This window comes from Condylura cristata, unplaced genomic scaffold (assembly GCF_000260355.1).
Source record: "Condylura cristata isolate star-nosed mole 26May11 unplaced genomic scaffold, ConCri1.0 scaffold00021, whole genome shotgun sequence".
Lineage (NCBI taxonomy): Eukaryota > Metazoa > Chordata > Mammalia > Eulipotyphla > Talpidae > Condylura > Condylura cristata.
In genome coordinates, this window is record NW_004567122.1 from 7,153,804 (window position 1) to 7,169,783 (window position 15,980).

General features: G+C 38.0%; 1 protein-coding gene across 1 annotated transcript in view; it reads right to left on the reverse strand.

Annotated features, from left to right (window-relative positions):
- Positions 1–8,426: 8,426 nt before the first annotated feature.
- NDST4 (N-deacetylase/N-sulfotransferase (heparan glucosaminyl) 4) overlaps positions 8,427–15,980 on the reverse strand; it is a 223,156-nt gene continuing 215,602 nt past the window's right edge. Inside the window, exon 16 of the mRNA XM_012727987.1 lies at positions 8,427–8,849. Within this exon, the coding sequence (XP_012583441.1) occupies positions 8,826–8,849 (24 nt within the window). The 3' untranslated portion in view covers positions 8,427–8,825. The remainder of the gene's footprint in view (positions 8,850–15,980) is intronic.

A 15,980-nucleotide genomic window follows, 5' to 3' on the forward strand; every position in this document is an offset into this window, starting at 1 on the left:
TAAGAGAATAACAGGCAGAAAATTAAAAATAAAATAATCATTAAACAAAATATATATGTATGTCTGAAAAATCATCTTATGCTTTGCCAAGTAGTCTGAAACAAACACTAAACCTGTGCTCTTAGTATGCCAAATCTATACACGTATCAAAAGCAGTTCACTTTTAATCCACCCATATGCCTGTGATTTAGAAAAATAAATAGAAGGTGCCTGGAGACAAAGATTCCAAAATGACCTTATTTACAATCAATCAATATTGGACAATAACCACATGACTTCTTAATTTTTTGTTATGCCTCTCTCTGAATGTTCAGGTAGAGTGTAGTTATAGCTCAATTGTGAGCTGGCAGGTCAATAGTAAACTGTTACATCTTTCTGTTTAGAGAGACAGGCTATTTTAAACATTTTTGGACATTTAAATGCACCCTTCAAAAGTGCTAACGGATCACCAAGCAACTGGATCGGATCATAATAGGTGCCTTTGCCTCTTCTTCCAGGCATAAACTATTTTATTATCTTGCATTGAATGCTATTGGACATGTCTACAGATAGAATTTCTGTGTGAACAAAGCTGTAAAGTGGACAGTCTATCTCAATTCAATTACTCTATCCACCTACTTTAAAACTTACCCTTTTTGAGTTTGATGCGTCAGTGAAACTTTGCTTTTGTCAAACTCTTCCAGGTCCGAGTCATTGTTTAAAAGAATGTATTTTTCCTGCTTGTCTGCTTCCATCATTTTCACATCTGAAAATTTTGATTCAATAATCTCTGAAAGGCAGCTTAAGTCCTAAACTGATTTTACAGGTATAACTGTAAATTCTATTTGTATCCTCTAACACCAGTTAGGGAAAGTCTTTAGGGCAGACAGCTTGTTAGCTTGTCAGCCTGAGCTCCCCAATTTAGTGTTGATCCTCAAATCCAACAGGCTCTGAGCTTCTCTGCCAAACACCCCTCCCACTGTCACAGCAGGTAGGATTTCAGGTCCTCCTTCAAGGGGCTGGATGCCAGGAGGGGGAGGAGAGAACCAGTCTGGTCAGCCAGAGACTTACACAGGAGGCAAGCAAACCTTGGGTGTAAGGCTTCAACAGTGCCCCTTAGAGAGTTTTCATCTCAAGTTTTCCTTTCATCTGGAATGGTTATTTAAAAAATAAGATGAAGTGAATTTTCATATAGGGGTAGGGGGAAAGCCCCTTTTTGGAATTACATACCATATGACACCCAGATTTAACACTTTGGTAAAGCCCTAAATAATATTCTTGAGCCACATTTTTTGTTTGTTTTTAGTTCAGGCAGTTGTGGTCTCCATCTTCTGTGCTGATTTTTCTTCACGTCAGAAATTAAGTTCTCTCCAATCACTTATTTTTTTTTTTCTATTCTAATATGTAATACCAACGTAACAGACTAGAAGCTACATATATTGGTTGGCCCCAGATAAAACTCATTCTTTAGATGGCTATCATCAAAAGGCAGAATATTAGTTAAATCCAGGCCTTCCCTGGTAGTGCAACAGATTAAAGCAAAGCACTATGAAGCTATCACAGCCACTTCAGCACACATTCGATTCCCGGCCAGTGAGGTGACCCACATGGCGCGGCAGACCTCTCCTGGCCCGCCTGCTGCTCCCCTCAGCAGTGCACTTCACCAGTCAGCCTGTTCTGCTCCCTGCTCTGTCTTTGGTGAATTCTCTCACCACCCCTGCACCTCTGGCTTGTTCCCCAGTTCTGTATGCATAAATAAATAAATCTTTAAAAAATATATTAGTTAAATCCTCTTAGCTGAATAATTATCTTCCTAATCTGCTGGTTCTGTTGATTTTATAAAGGTGGTTACTTCACCTGCCATTGCTGACTTTTTTGTCTTTCATTAAGGGACTGATTCTCACTCCCACCTACATTTTATACTCCCAGGAGATTATTTTAGAAATGCACACATTGAACATATTTGCATTAACAAACCATCGAAAAAATATCTGTGTAAGTCACACCAATAACAATCCTAAAAATATCTGTTTTCATTGTTGCTTACTAGGTAACAAAACTTGCAAACATCATAAATCTACACTTAATAGTTTAGACACAGGGGTGGGTAGGAGTGAGAGCTATTACTCTTTTCTGAGAATGTGAGCTGATGCAAAGAATGATGTCTCTTGAGTACGGGGTGAGTATGCTACCTCACAAAATGTAATGGAGATATGACAGGAAAATATGAAATGGGGTGGGGTGGAGAACCCATGCTATGGCTTGTGAAGTGCACTTAAGAGACTACACCTGTCTTCTTTTTCCTAGTAACTCTCCCCTCCCCTAAGTCCTCAGAGTTGAACAAGTGAATAAAGAAGTGCTTTATGTCTCAGACTGCAAGCACAGAATCACTTCCTGTAGACATACAACACCTACATGTCACTTAGCTCTATAGCCTGAGGAGAGAGAGCAGCTCCACATGACTTCATTCTGAACTTTGCTTACTGGGGACAATAATCGGAATGGTCCAAGGTTGACCAGTTGACCAACCCTGGCTGAGTTAGTGAGCTGTGTCGAATGCAGAAGACACAGACATCTTCCAAGGGTGATTTGCACACTTAGAAATGGGGCTGGCTCTCCCCCCACCCATTCATATCTTTTTCTGTTCTATTTCAATTTTTGCTACTATAACTTGTGTAGTGCTTTTGTGCAAGTCTTCTCAGAGCTTAGATGCAATTAGTAGGACCAAAATAAATAAATGTATACACAATCAATAGAGAAAGTTTTCTATTTCTTTCTTCTTAAATTCAGAAGGATATTTAGTTCTCCACCGGCCGTTGGCATTATTCATAATCTTCAAACTTTTCAAAGGCTTCTCATAGTAGTTCACTGATCTCATTTACACATTTCTCTATATCCTGAGATATAATTATCCTCCCACCATGAGAATTTAATTCATTTACGGCAGCCTGGGTATTCACTCACAATATCCTCACTCACATTAGGTTTTATTTGCTTCTTAGTGTGCTGAAGATCACTCTCCTTGGCGGAGGACACAGAAACATGATAACAGATCAGCCTCGTGTTGTCCATCAACAGTATAACATGGGATCCTAAAAACAAGCCATCATAATTCATCATTTCTCTTGATTTGAAATGTACTAAAACAATGGGTATTCTTGTATAGCACATTTATTTTTTTTAAAGATTTTTTTTAATGCATACAAAAACTGGGGTATAGTCCAAAAGTGTGGGGGCATGAGAAGATTCCCCAGTGACAGAATGGGGAACAGAACAGGCAGATTGATGGAAATACACTGCTCAGAGGGAGCAGTGGAAAGACAGGGGAGGTCTGCTGTGTTATGTAGGTCAGTTTCCTGGCTGGGGATAGAACCCGTGCTGATAGCTGAATTCATAGTGCTGTGCTTTAATTCCTGCGTCACCAGGAAGGCCCTCCCATTTTTTTTTTTCAAGCCTTAACTTCAGTGGGAACTTTAGATGCCAGGATAATGATCTTATATGGATTTTAAGGCAGAGTAGACATTCTTCATGGATCTTCTCTTTCTTTTTTTTTTTTAAAGATTTATTTATTTATTTGTACAGAGCTGGGGTACAGGCCAGAGATGCGGAGGGTGAGAGGATTCACCAGAGACAGAGCAGGGAGCAGAACAGGCAGATGGACGAAGTACACTGCTGAGGGGAGCAGCGGGCGGGTCAGCAGAGGTCTGCCACGCCATGTGGTCACCTCCCGGGCAGGCGGGGATCGAACTCATGCGGAAGTGGCTTTAGCTTCTCAGTGCAGTGCTTTAACCCGCTGCGCCACCAGGGAGGGCCCGGATCTTCTCTTTCTTTATGGGATTATTTACAACTGAAAAAAATTAAAGACTGTTTTGAGAAGCCCCAAGCCACCTTCAGGAGATCAATATGATCTCTCTCCCAAATATTTGGATTTCTGCCTTCAAGGATACATGTCTTCATCGTCTCAGTTATTATAAACTGTAAAAGGACATTGTTTCTTTGTCCTTGTTTCATTTTTGCAGTGAGAAGGAACAGTGTCACTCGAGGAAGCCTAGTCATCCTTCAAAGGATGTGATTGATGACCACATTTCAGGATTTTGCTCTCAGATTTGCTGTCTTGGAAATATAATTGTTAATGTATGCAGAGTCACTTGTCTAGCTGAAAAAGCACCAAGAGCACAGCAAATTACATTTAAAAAGGAGGACGATTTATGAATTTACACTAACTCTATCAGCCAGGACATGTACCTACTTGCATTAAATGATGATTTTACTCTTTCTTTATAGTAAAATATAAAATGAAAAGTCAAATTATAAGCTAAAATTTTGAAATTAGATAATTAAGAGTTGTATGGTGTAATTATGAACACATCTTTCTATGAGAGTCTGATGCAGCAACATTAGACTAAATAGTTAAATATGAAACTTTTTCACATTGCTGATCAGGAAGACTTGTGTTTTGGGTATTTACTAGTTTTATTATCCTATTGGACTTATGCATCTTCATGTGTAGAATTATGAAAAATGAGTTCTATAAAAACAGAATTTTCTAGAAATCGTTCATAGGTGAAAATGATTTTAAATTTCCAAGAAAATTTTCTAAAATTGATGTCAATCTGTTTGTGGAGTTTTGAGGCAAAATTCCCAAGGCTTTCAGAGAATATTTTCCCTTATTATAAGTTCCATAGCCTATTTAATTTTCAGAAACTCTGTTGTTGTTGACTTGAACTTAGCCTTGAATGACTGATGTTGACAATGTGATTCTCCTAGTTCTTTGGTTTATTTCCAATCAAATACACTAGTTTTCCTTAGCCCCCTTTAGCTCAACTTAATGTCTTCTTTGAAAGCTATATACGTCTCTATTTAAAATTAAACATCTGGGCCCTCCCTGGTGGCACAGCGGGTTAAAGCACAGCACTAAGAAGCTAAAGCCACTTCAGCATGAGTTCCATCCCTGCCTGCCCCGGAGGTGACCACATGGTGCGGCAGACCTCTCCTGACCCGCCCGCTGCTCCCCTCAGTGAGATCCCCTTTGTTGATCTGCCAGTTCTGCTCCCCAATCTGTCTCTGGTGAATCTTCTCATGGCACCTGCACCTTTGGCCTATACCCCCCGTTCTGTGTGCATAAATAAATCTTTAAAAATTTTAAAAATCAAATACCTGATTTTTCACTAGCAAGTCATAATTATCTGCAAATGCTTAATTTTAATACAAGTTTTAGTAAGATTTGCTCAGAAATCACTAACTTCAAGAATGTAAACATATTTCCTTGCATTTCCACACTCCCCAAGGTGAATTAGCCTCTTTGTTTAATTGTGAATAATTTAACTTTCCAAAAACAATCTTGTTGTCTTCTATGACTCCTTCCTCTCTCATTTCTGCTAATTTTCCTAACACAAATTTATTTTTATTGGCACGGAGAAGTGGTTTGCTTTCTCACCAAGGTGAATTTTCCAGTAAGATGAGAACTTGAGACTCTCTGCTTATTAGATAGATAAACTCTTAGGAGTTCACAGCATTTGGATTTTGCCAGTGGCTTCCTGTCTTTGTGCCAAGAATGCACTGGATAATCTAGACTACATAGCAGTAATAATGCTCTCTTTCCATTTCTCCTCTGTCATGTTTAAAGTCAACTTGCACAGATGCCAAAGATTCACAGCTTTCATGCTGGTAACTAACTATCCTTTTGCTTTCCTTTCTAAACTGGCTTTTCTTGCATAGGGAATGCATATTTGTTGCTTGGGTATGATATCTAGTGCCATTCCAACAAGTCTTAATCAAACTGAAGAGATCTTATGAAGCATTCTAAATGTATTGTTGCAATTTTTAATACCAGCTGACCAAGCAGCTATGCTTTTCTTTTCAGTTACCTTTCCCATTTTCCACTTTGATTTAATAAAAAATATTAACTTGTGGAAGGGGGAGGAATGTAGGAGCAGTAAGCAAAAGCTAGCTGTACCTGCAACAATCTTTACCACCTCTTCATTTTTTTTTTTTTACAAAGTTTAATAATTCCTTGCAATGTGCCAATGATCTAAAATGCTACTCAGAATTTATAGTCTAGAAGCCAGGGAGAAATCCAAGGACATCAGGATGTCCTGCAGGACCGGGTTAGTGTTATTACAGAGGTGTAATTGGGTTTGGGTTAATATCAGAATAGAATTCTCATCAGATAGGTGACTCAAGAATTCTACTGACCAGGTTGGATGCACTGAGTCCTAAAGAATGAGAGAGGGAGAGCAGATAATGCACTGGAAACTCTTCTGTCTTCTCCGTGCCTTTTTTGCAGACCACCTCAATTTCATTGCTTCGGTAAGTACCTAGATACTTGCTTTGTCGTTTCGTTTATTAATCACACAGAATATCTGAATATTCCCTTTGTAAATTTGATTCAAGTATCCAAATCTGATTAGGAGTTCAATCCTCATTAAAAGCTACCTTCTTAACCAAAGTTTGAGACTTCATTAGCTTCATCACTCTTGTCCTACCATCCTCTTGCACTCCTTACACCTGTCTGGCACTATTCCACGTCCGTTTCCACTATCTGAGTCAAGACAGACACTGGCTCCTTAGCCTTCATCTCTGAATGTCCAAGAAGACTAATTTACTTTAGACTTCTAACGAGAAGACTTCTTGTCTTTATGAGGTCCACAGAATAACAGAGTCCCTGGCCTAGAAGTCAGACCTGCTTGATCAACAGTGGCCACCGCTTCTTAAGTCCCTGAGTCACATCCAGTCTGTTTCTTCTCCTGCTAAATGCCGAACGTGCCTGCTGCCCAAGGCAGAGATCACGCTGCTGTGACCTTGCAATGAGCCGTCCATACACACTAGTATTGTCACATATTAAATTTATACTTCTTTTATTCCTAGAAGCGCTACAGTATCTTTCTATATTTCCTAGGCCACAGTTCTTTAGTGCTTCTTGAAATAAACACTGAATTGAAGTTTATGGAAGGTTCTTCCACCTTTACTTTTGTTTTCTGTCTCCTTTCATCTGGCTTTTCTGATTGATACATGTGTCAAGGTATATTCTTAGTCTCTGTGTGTGTGTGTGTGTCCCTTTCACCACATCCTCACCAGCACCTGCTGTTTCTGTTTTGTTTATTTATTTTTAAGATTTATTTACGCATACAGAACTGGGGTTCAGGCCAGAGGTGCAGGGGCGGTGAGAGGCTCCACCAGAGACAGAGTGGGGAGCAGAACAGGCAGATCGACGAAGTACACTGCTGAGGGGAGCAGCGGGCGGGTCAGGAGAGGTCTGCCGCGCCATGTGGTCACCTTCGGGGCAGGCGGGGATCAAACTCATGCGGAAGTGGCTTCAGCTTCCCAGTGCTGTGTTTTAACCCACTGCGCCACCAGGGAGGGCCTCGTTTATTTATTTTTTAATGTGTGCATGTCACGGGTCCAGGTTCACCTTTATTTCCTCCATGAAGTTTTCCCTTTAGCTTATTTTTTACACATCTTTAAAATTTATAATGTGTAGCTTTTAAAAATAATGTACTATTTAATTGTGCCTATGTCATTATTATTGTTCCACCGTGACTTTAGCAACTTCACACTGAAAAATATGGTGGGGAGTAAATAAGTATTTGCCTGGTTGATATAAGGACTGAACTGGCTGTATTATACTAAGAATGTAAAATCACTGACTTCTTGGATTTGAAATGACTCAATATAGCTACACTTGCAGCTCTTGATGATCAAGTGAACCACTAGGACATGTCAACTTAAAGAAGAAATTATGTCTTCAATAGTCTGTCCCAGTCGACTATGGGTCCCATAACACAAGTTGATGCCAGGGGTGGATTTCCTATTAATCATGTTTCACCAGGGCATTAGGCTAAATGTTTAAATAACATGATGATAGGGGTCTTGGTGTTTTGATTCCTGCTCTCCAGGCACTTGAAGACAGATTATCCCCCTTCCCTCCCTGGAGGAGGAGAGTCCATCAAAGCGTCCTCACTCGGCGTGCCGCCATGCCTTTTTTCTTGGTTTCTGCACAGGTGAAGTCGCAGTTGGCGCTCGGTGATGAAGTGCTGCTCACTGATTCTCACAGATTCACTCCTTACAGCAAAGATCCTGTTTGTAATCACCTTGCTGTGTACTTCCTTTGGCTTATCCATTATGCAGGGAGGTCAGCTAGTTACATTCAATATGACTAATTAGAAAGAGAACTCAAAGGTAAAGTGCACAGAGGCACTCTGGTAATTGCAGAGATATCTGTGAATAATAATGACAATTAATGAGACCTGTAATAGCTTTGTAAATAGTCATTTGCCCACTCAGAGGAGGTGTAGCAATTTATACTGAGAAAGGAGAGCACTGGAACATTCTTTTTCTTTCTGCTTTCTTATGTCAACTCCTTTTTTTTTTTTTTTTTTTTTTTTTTTCAACCCCTTTTTTTTTTTTTTTTTTTTTGGTATTTCAGAAATACTTGAAATGGGTAGAATTGGATCCATGCTCCCCCAATAACATGCTCCAGCATGGGAGCAAATAGAGTCTCTTTTGCATGGGCTATTTGCAGAAAGATATTCAGTTCTATTCAATGGAAGAGCCTTTGAGAAGTATGAACAGGGCTGGATCCAATGTACAGAAATGGCAGAGACTGCTGGAAACACAGCCTTCACATTGCATAACTAAGAGGAGTATTCAAAGCTATCAGAGGATAAAACTGAGGCAAAGAAACATCAGCCAGTGTCTATGAGGTCTTGTTTGCTACGGCTGGAGCAGGGAGACAGAAATACTGGCTTGTGCCTGTATGTGACCTTCTCAGAGCAGACTTCTGAGGGCTTGGAAAATCTTGTGAAGCAGTGTAGACTGGATTGGGTCAGCAAGACTATTGTCCAGTGTCATAGTATTGTCTGGTAGTGAAACTGACAACAAAGGACAAGTTGTTAGAGCTGAAATGCAAAACTGCCCTAGTAATACAAATACTCTACAAACAGCAAACCCGAGAGCAAAGAGAATCATGAAAACACAAGAATTGGAGTATCGCCCTCCAAAGTCAGGCAGAAGCATCAAAGCACCATGCACTGACTTAAGAGCAAACACACAAGCATGCTTCACTTCTGCATAATACTTTATTGTTTGTAAATTCAGTCTCATCTTACTACCTGCTAAATCCTCAATGAATTACATTGTTTGGGGGTAAAAACACGATTTCTTAACATGGTTTTAATCTTGCTAGCTTTTTCTTTAGAACTTCTTGTTGTCATGAAATGTTTTATATATCCATCTATCTATATAACACACACACGCACACACACACATACATTCAAAAGAATGTACAGATACAGAGCTCTGTGATCAGGTAAGAATTTGTCATTCTGTCTAGAATAAGGGCTTTTGTCATAAGTGGATGTTGATTTTCTTCAAGTATCTTTTTTTGTGCCTCTTTAATATGATCATATATCTACTTTCCTTCATCTGCTAACATTAATTGATTTTTAATTATAAATCATTCTTGAATTAAAAGTAAAAATCACCTCACAACACAAAGCCTAGTGTATTTGTTTGCTTTTTTTCAGGTGCAGCTGGATGTCTGAGGACTGGGGGGGTCACTGAAGAGTAACCTCTAAGAAATTGGGGTCCACACTCACTGTGGAAGCACTAACTATAGCCTGGCTCCCGTCATGAATTTAGTCTCTTCTTTCAGATAAGGTTGTTGGAGTTCCTTTCAGTTACATGAGGCCATCTTTTTTTCTTGAGATATTTCAGCAATTACACTTGTGGTAAAGAAATGTATGGTGAGCTATGGAAGCAAACTAGATGCCCAAAAATAGATGTCTGGATCGAGAAGATGTGGTATATTTACACAATGGGATGTTACTCAGCAATCAAAAAGGATAAACTCATGCCCTTTGCAGCAACATGGATGAAGCTAGAAGGGATTATGCCCAATGAAGTAAAACAGAAAGAAAAAGAAAAAAAAATTGAATGGTCTCACTTATGAGAGGAATGTAGAAAAACAGTAACTATAATAAAGTAAAAATCAAAATCATCAGGCAATTACAGATCAGAGACATTCTGTAGGGAAGTGGGAAGGAGGACCAGGACAGGGGTGGGAAGGCTGCCAGGGACCATGGTGATGGTGCAGGGGTGAATGGGTGATGGGGATTTCATGGGGAAACCGTACATTGTACAAAAATGAAGGATGATGTAATGAGTACATTTTAAAAAAAATACATATGGTTAGGACTGACAGGACTCTTCCCAGTTCCCTCTTTAGGTGGATTTTATTGGGCTCACTCACAGCGGGCATTACCAAGCTTCTTCCTCTAGACTGCATGGCATCTTAGCCTAGATGAGGGCCCAAGGGCAGAAGCTAGTTTCATTACTAACCTAATTGCCCAGTGTCACAATTACGCATTGTTTTAGACTTTAGAAGAATTTTCTTCCCTTTTATACAAGTTCAGATCTTCACCAAAGCCTTTCTGTTGACTATCATCTCCTCACCCATGATGCTTTTTAGACCCTGACCCTCTTAGCTTAGTTATTCTGAGTATGTCTGAGAAAACCCATAAATACAGTCCTGTTATTCATGGATGTTTACATGCTTCCTTGTTTTATATTCAGAAAGATCTAAGACACAATCCCTCAAAACAGTGAAAAGTCAAGATCTGTGTCTCTTCAACCTGCAGCCTTTACTATCACTTCTGTTACATGTTCTGGTATTTCAGAACTTCACTATCAAATAAAGCTGGGGAATGTTTTGTAGCCACTTTTTGAAGATTTACAGTGAAAACTTGCTCAGTGAAAGTCCTGTGCAGAAGTCAAGCCACAAATAAAACTTTTTTTTAAAATATGGCTTCCCATTTTTCTTGAAGTCTATTACCATCTGAAGAAAATAGCATTCTTATAGAATACATTTCCTCATTTCACAACAATATCAAATAGTTGATTGATGACAGATACAATGAGTAATAGAGCTAGGAACAGAAAGGTCACAGTCTTAACTCACTCTCTTCCTCTGCACCACACCCTGTCAGAGGAGTGAACAGGGACTTTAAAGAAATGGGTATTGATGACATAAATATTCCAAATCTATAACTAATAAGAAGACCTCTAACCTACAGCATATGAAATGCTTTCCAAAGGGCATCTCTGTGGTGCCTGCCCAGTCAAGGAGGAAGCATGGAAAACATTAAATTTAGGAGTGACAGAACAGCAAGATCAGGCATTTACTTAAAAGGATGGAGAAGGCTCATTTCTCCTCCTTCGTACTTTGACCAAACTGACCTATTATTATTATTTTAAGATTTCTTTTTATGTATATACAAGAGCTGGGGTACAGGCCAGAGGTACAGGGAGGGGGAGTGAGGATTCACCAGAGACAGAGTGGGGAGCAGAACAGACAGATCTGCTGGAATACACTGCTGAGGGGAGCAGTGGGCAAGACAGGAGAGGTCTGCTGCGCCACGTGGGTCAGCTCCCTGGCTAGGAATCGAACTCAGGATGCAGTGGCTGGCAGTAGCTTGACAGCATTGACACTTTAGCCACTGTGCCACTAGGGAGGCCCAAAACTGGCCTATTATCATTGATTTACCAAGTAGGTATTTGGAAGGACAGAAATATCTTCTATTTAATGGATCTTCAATGTGGGATTAATGTTTGAAGACATTTAAATTCTGTACAACACAAAACTACTCTCTTCCTTTCATTCTTTTAAAACCTCTGCTTATAAGCATTAAGGAATTGATTATCTTAATCCTACAAAGACAGAAAATATAAAGTTAAAAAAGTAAGCAATTCCATTGAATTTCAAAAATCTTTAAAGTGCAATCTTCCGCCACAAATATCTTTATTACTTCTTTACCATCATATTTTGGCATTAAGATGACAAAAGGTCATCTTAGCTATTTTCTATGTTATGGAGATGTTCCCATGGAATAAAACTAGATAGACAATCTACTTTTTTTCTTGGTCACTGGAATCTTTTCACAAATGACTTCTCAGATGGAAGTCATCTAGATACTACATTTACCTCTGAGTCATGGGGTCACCACCTCAGATCCCTTCAGGCTCCATATAAACATTTAGAAAAACATAGAAGTAGATGAGCAAACTGAAGTTCTATCAGAATATTCTCCTCTTTCTCCTAATGCCAACCAACCCTAAGATTTTCATTGTTTTCCTGAAGATGTTCTTTCCCTGGTTCCAGCCAGGGAACCCTAGGATTTCACTCTCTCTCAATCCAGGTTCTACCCTTGAGAATGGATTTAGATCTCAGCTCTAAAGTTTCCCCTACCCCACACAACTCAGCTTTTAGGTGTCTGTATCTGAGAAGACATAAGGAGAGTTGAGTACATTACAGGGAAAATAATTAAATTACAGGGAAAATAATTAAATTAGATATTAAATATGTCTGTTTCAATATCAGGGGAGAAAAATACAATTTATGTCATTTGCAAGATTCCCCTAAGCAGCACATTTTCATTCCTAATCTAGATACACAACTTTCAGGAGTCAGTAAATTCCTTTGAGGTTAGAGGAAACTTCATTTTACATGCAAGGATTCCCCCCTGTATAAGTCCTCCCCTTCGTCCAGTCCTCCCCACACCCTCCCCAGGAAAATTGATGACTAAAATATCCATAGTCTTTTCCAGAAAAATAACAATTATTTTGACTAGAACAACAAATGGGATGAATGAACTTCACCAGAAGAATGAGAAGTAACCCTAATCATGTTAAGTCCTGGCCTCTACATTCTGCACATTTTCCCTCAAGCTCTTGTTTTACTTGGAAAGTAAAGACACTCACAAAAATATAAGCATGAACAATGCATATAGCATTCTCAGAGATAGAATCTACATTCGTATTAAAAAAAGGCAATAATTTCCAGATGCCACCTTAATATGGCAAGACATTTTTTCTCTCACAGGACATACACTAATTAAGATAATTATGCAAGGTGTTTTAATTTCCCAATTTTGATTTATTTCAAACCTAAGAAAATCATGCATCAACATTAAAAGTAATTCTACTTGCTGCAGTGATTTGAATGTTTTACCATAATACAAAATATTACAAATACATCTGTAGTCCATGGGAATGAGTTAGTGAAAATATTTCTCATGCATGGGTATATGTTTCCTGCATGTGGGTGCAAAAATGCTCCCTCTTTTCTAATATTCTTGCTCTAGTTGAAAAACTAGGGTGTAAACTTATCTAGGGCTGAGAGGCTCCAAATATTAACCTCTGATTTTCCCACAGTTTTGGCAAAGAGTAGAAGAGGAACTTATAATTTTGGGAACTCTATCCTATTCAGATGCTTTCCTCACTTTACACATTTAATGACTGTATCTGTTCTATGACGGCATTATTTAAATTCTGGTTAATATTAATGGTGTTAAATGAAGAATAATTCTATAATGGCATCTGAATTATCACTTTAACAAGTACCTCAATATTACATTGGTACGTGGCTTATAGCAGAAACTTTCATTTCTGAATACATGCCTGGATCAAGGAGATATCCACAAAACAAATTTGGTAATGATGATAAAATTTTGAGATTTCAATAGATATACATTTTTAAGATGCCTACAATAAAGACAAAGAGAATTTCATGCAAGTAAACAGCTAGAAATTTTGAAAGGACCAAATGAAATATGTGTAAACATTTGTTAATAGACTTCTGGTAATATTTGATATATATTTAATTTGAAAGAAGAATCTTGAATTAACACTATGTCAGTGTCTCAAAGTACTACTTCTGTACATTCACTCAAGTTATATTTCCACAAAATATTGTAAAATTCAAGGATTAATTAAATGATATTCTTAGCATATTACTTTGTTATTTGTAGGAAGATGTGATGACATGTTTGACCAATGCATTTTATTTTGAATGCAACAGAGATAGTTATTACAAAAAATGATTTTGTGTCTCCCAAGATTTTAGGGGTACATAGTTTAGTATGGGTTAACTATCAAATGATTATTTTTTCTTTAAGAAGGCACTTTGTAACTAGTGTCTACTGATTTCACTGTTAATGAGATTTTGGTAACAATGAACAGTTCATGTTCTAATGGTTTTGATGAGTCACTGATAGAGCTGAAATACCCAATACATAGAAGGTCTTGTGATGCTGTGTCTAAACTTAGTGAACAGAGCATTCTTTACTTTCTTGATTTTACCACAGGCAGCTGAAAATTCTCAAGGGGCATGTGACTAGTAGAACATGGTGTCTACTTACTAATATGGAAAGAAGGTAATAATGCTACTGAACATTATTTAAAAGTAAGTCAGAACATATTATGCAAATAAGCTGAGTGGTGTGGAAATTAATGAATACCCAGAACTCTAACTGGACTGAAGAATTGTTTTGCCTAACCCATTTTTCTCAAGACTGGGTGAAATGATTGGTAGAAAGAAAACAATATCTAGTGGCATCATTATTATAATAAAACAAGTTTGGTAAGAGGGTTAATATTGATGGTGTACTTGTGTCTTTATCGACATATGTTACAGCATCACGGAGGTCATCTTACAAAACACCACAGGAGGGTTAGGGCTGGGTGGTCTTCCGCTGAGCTGAGATGCTATGTTTTATACCTGCACATCATTCAGTCACTGGGTGTAGACTGCTAAAGAAAGGGAGGTGGCTTGCTACAGTGGACTGTCCCCAAGGGGCTGATGGCTGGCAGTACTGAAAACAGCTGAGCTCTTTATGATGTTTTTACCAACACTTAAATGAAAGCACGCTATAAAGTGATCTTATGCGTTGTCATTCATTGTCCTTGCTGTTTACATTTGGTAGTTTCAGCTTGAAAGCACCTATGAGTTTGTTTCCCTGCCTGGTCTACTGCATTAATATTCAGATGTGTAGTATATTAGCTATTTAAAGCAGATATCTAATATGTGATATTTGGCTTATACACTAAGTTTTGTTGATTTTCTGCTAAGTTGTATCAAAATAAATACACAAAAATAAAGTGAGATCTTTAAAAATATGCAATTTGTCTCAGGGAGGAAGGACTTGGGAATGAAACATGAAATCCCTTGTTAAAGATCATATCTGTGAGATTATGTAAATCTACCCTTTTACCACAAAAAGAGATTTTTATTCATTTTTAGAAAGTTTTTAAAAGGCTCAGTAACATTTTGACTTTTCAAGATGCAAAATTAAGTATTCTAAACTATAGTTTTGTCTCCCCCCCCAACAAATCAGTTAAATAGAGAACACAGTGCTCTTGCTAATTTATCCAACTTGGTGTTCAGACTTGGTAATTGAATTCTTTTCAATAAGTGTAGAAGTGCCTATAATATATTTATAGCAATTGAAACATTTAAAATGATGCATGTTTAGTTTATGAATATTCTACAATATGTCATAAAATTTTATTTTTTAGCATATATTTTTCAGGAGGCCTAAGTGTTCGTCACTTTAGTGTGTTCCTTTAATGCATACACCTGGTACTCAGTAAATATAGGCATATTTTAATCTCCTCTTTGAAGATTTGCCTCCTTCTTTAGGTGCAACAAAAAAGTCTTAAAAATATAATGTCATGCCTGAGTGTATACACATCTGGAAAGCAACCAAGTTTGTAAAAATCACAGTAGACTTTTATTGTCCAGGCTTATTACAAATTTATCAGGCTAAAATGCACTTACCCTTACTTAAGTGAATCAATTGTGAAACTAAATTTTAAAAGTGCCCTTAACATCAGAGAATAACCATACTCAATGAGCTGTAGATGACCATTAAAAAGGGCATTTTCCAAATACTTTTTATGACATTGTGAATGTATTTCTCAGTGTCTCTTCTAGATAACTTTTTCCTTTGGGTCAATGTTTTAAGAATTTGATTTTACAAATAATAATCAGAAAAGGTCTAAGGTCTATTAGAGGGACATGCAAACACCCTTTTACCCTTTCATATCATTTCTGTGTTACCAATGTCTTAATTTCTGATTTACGTCCATAATGAGTTAGTAAAAACACTATCTCCCTTAATTCCCGAGGTACTTTCCTTAGAGGGTGCTTGATTGAAAATATTATT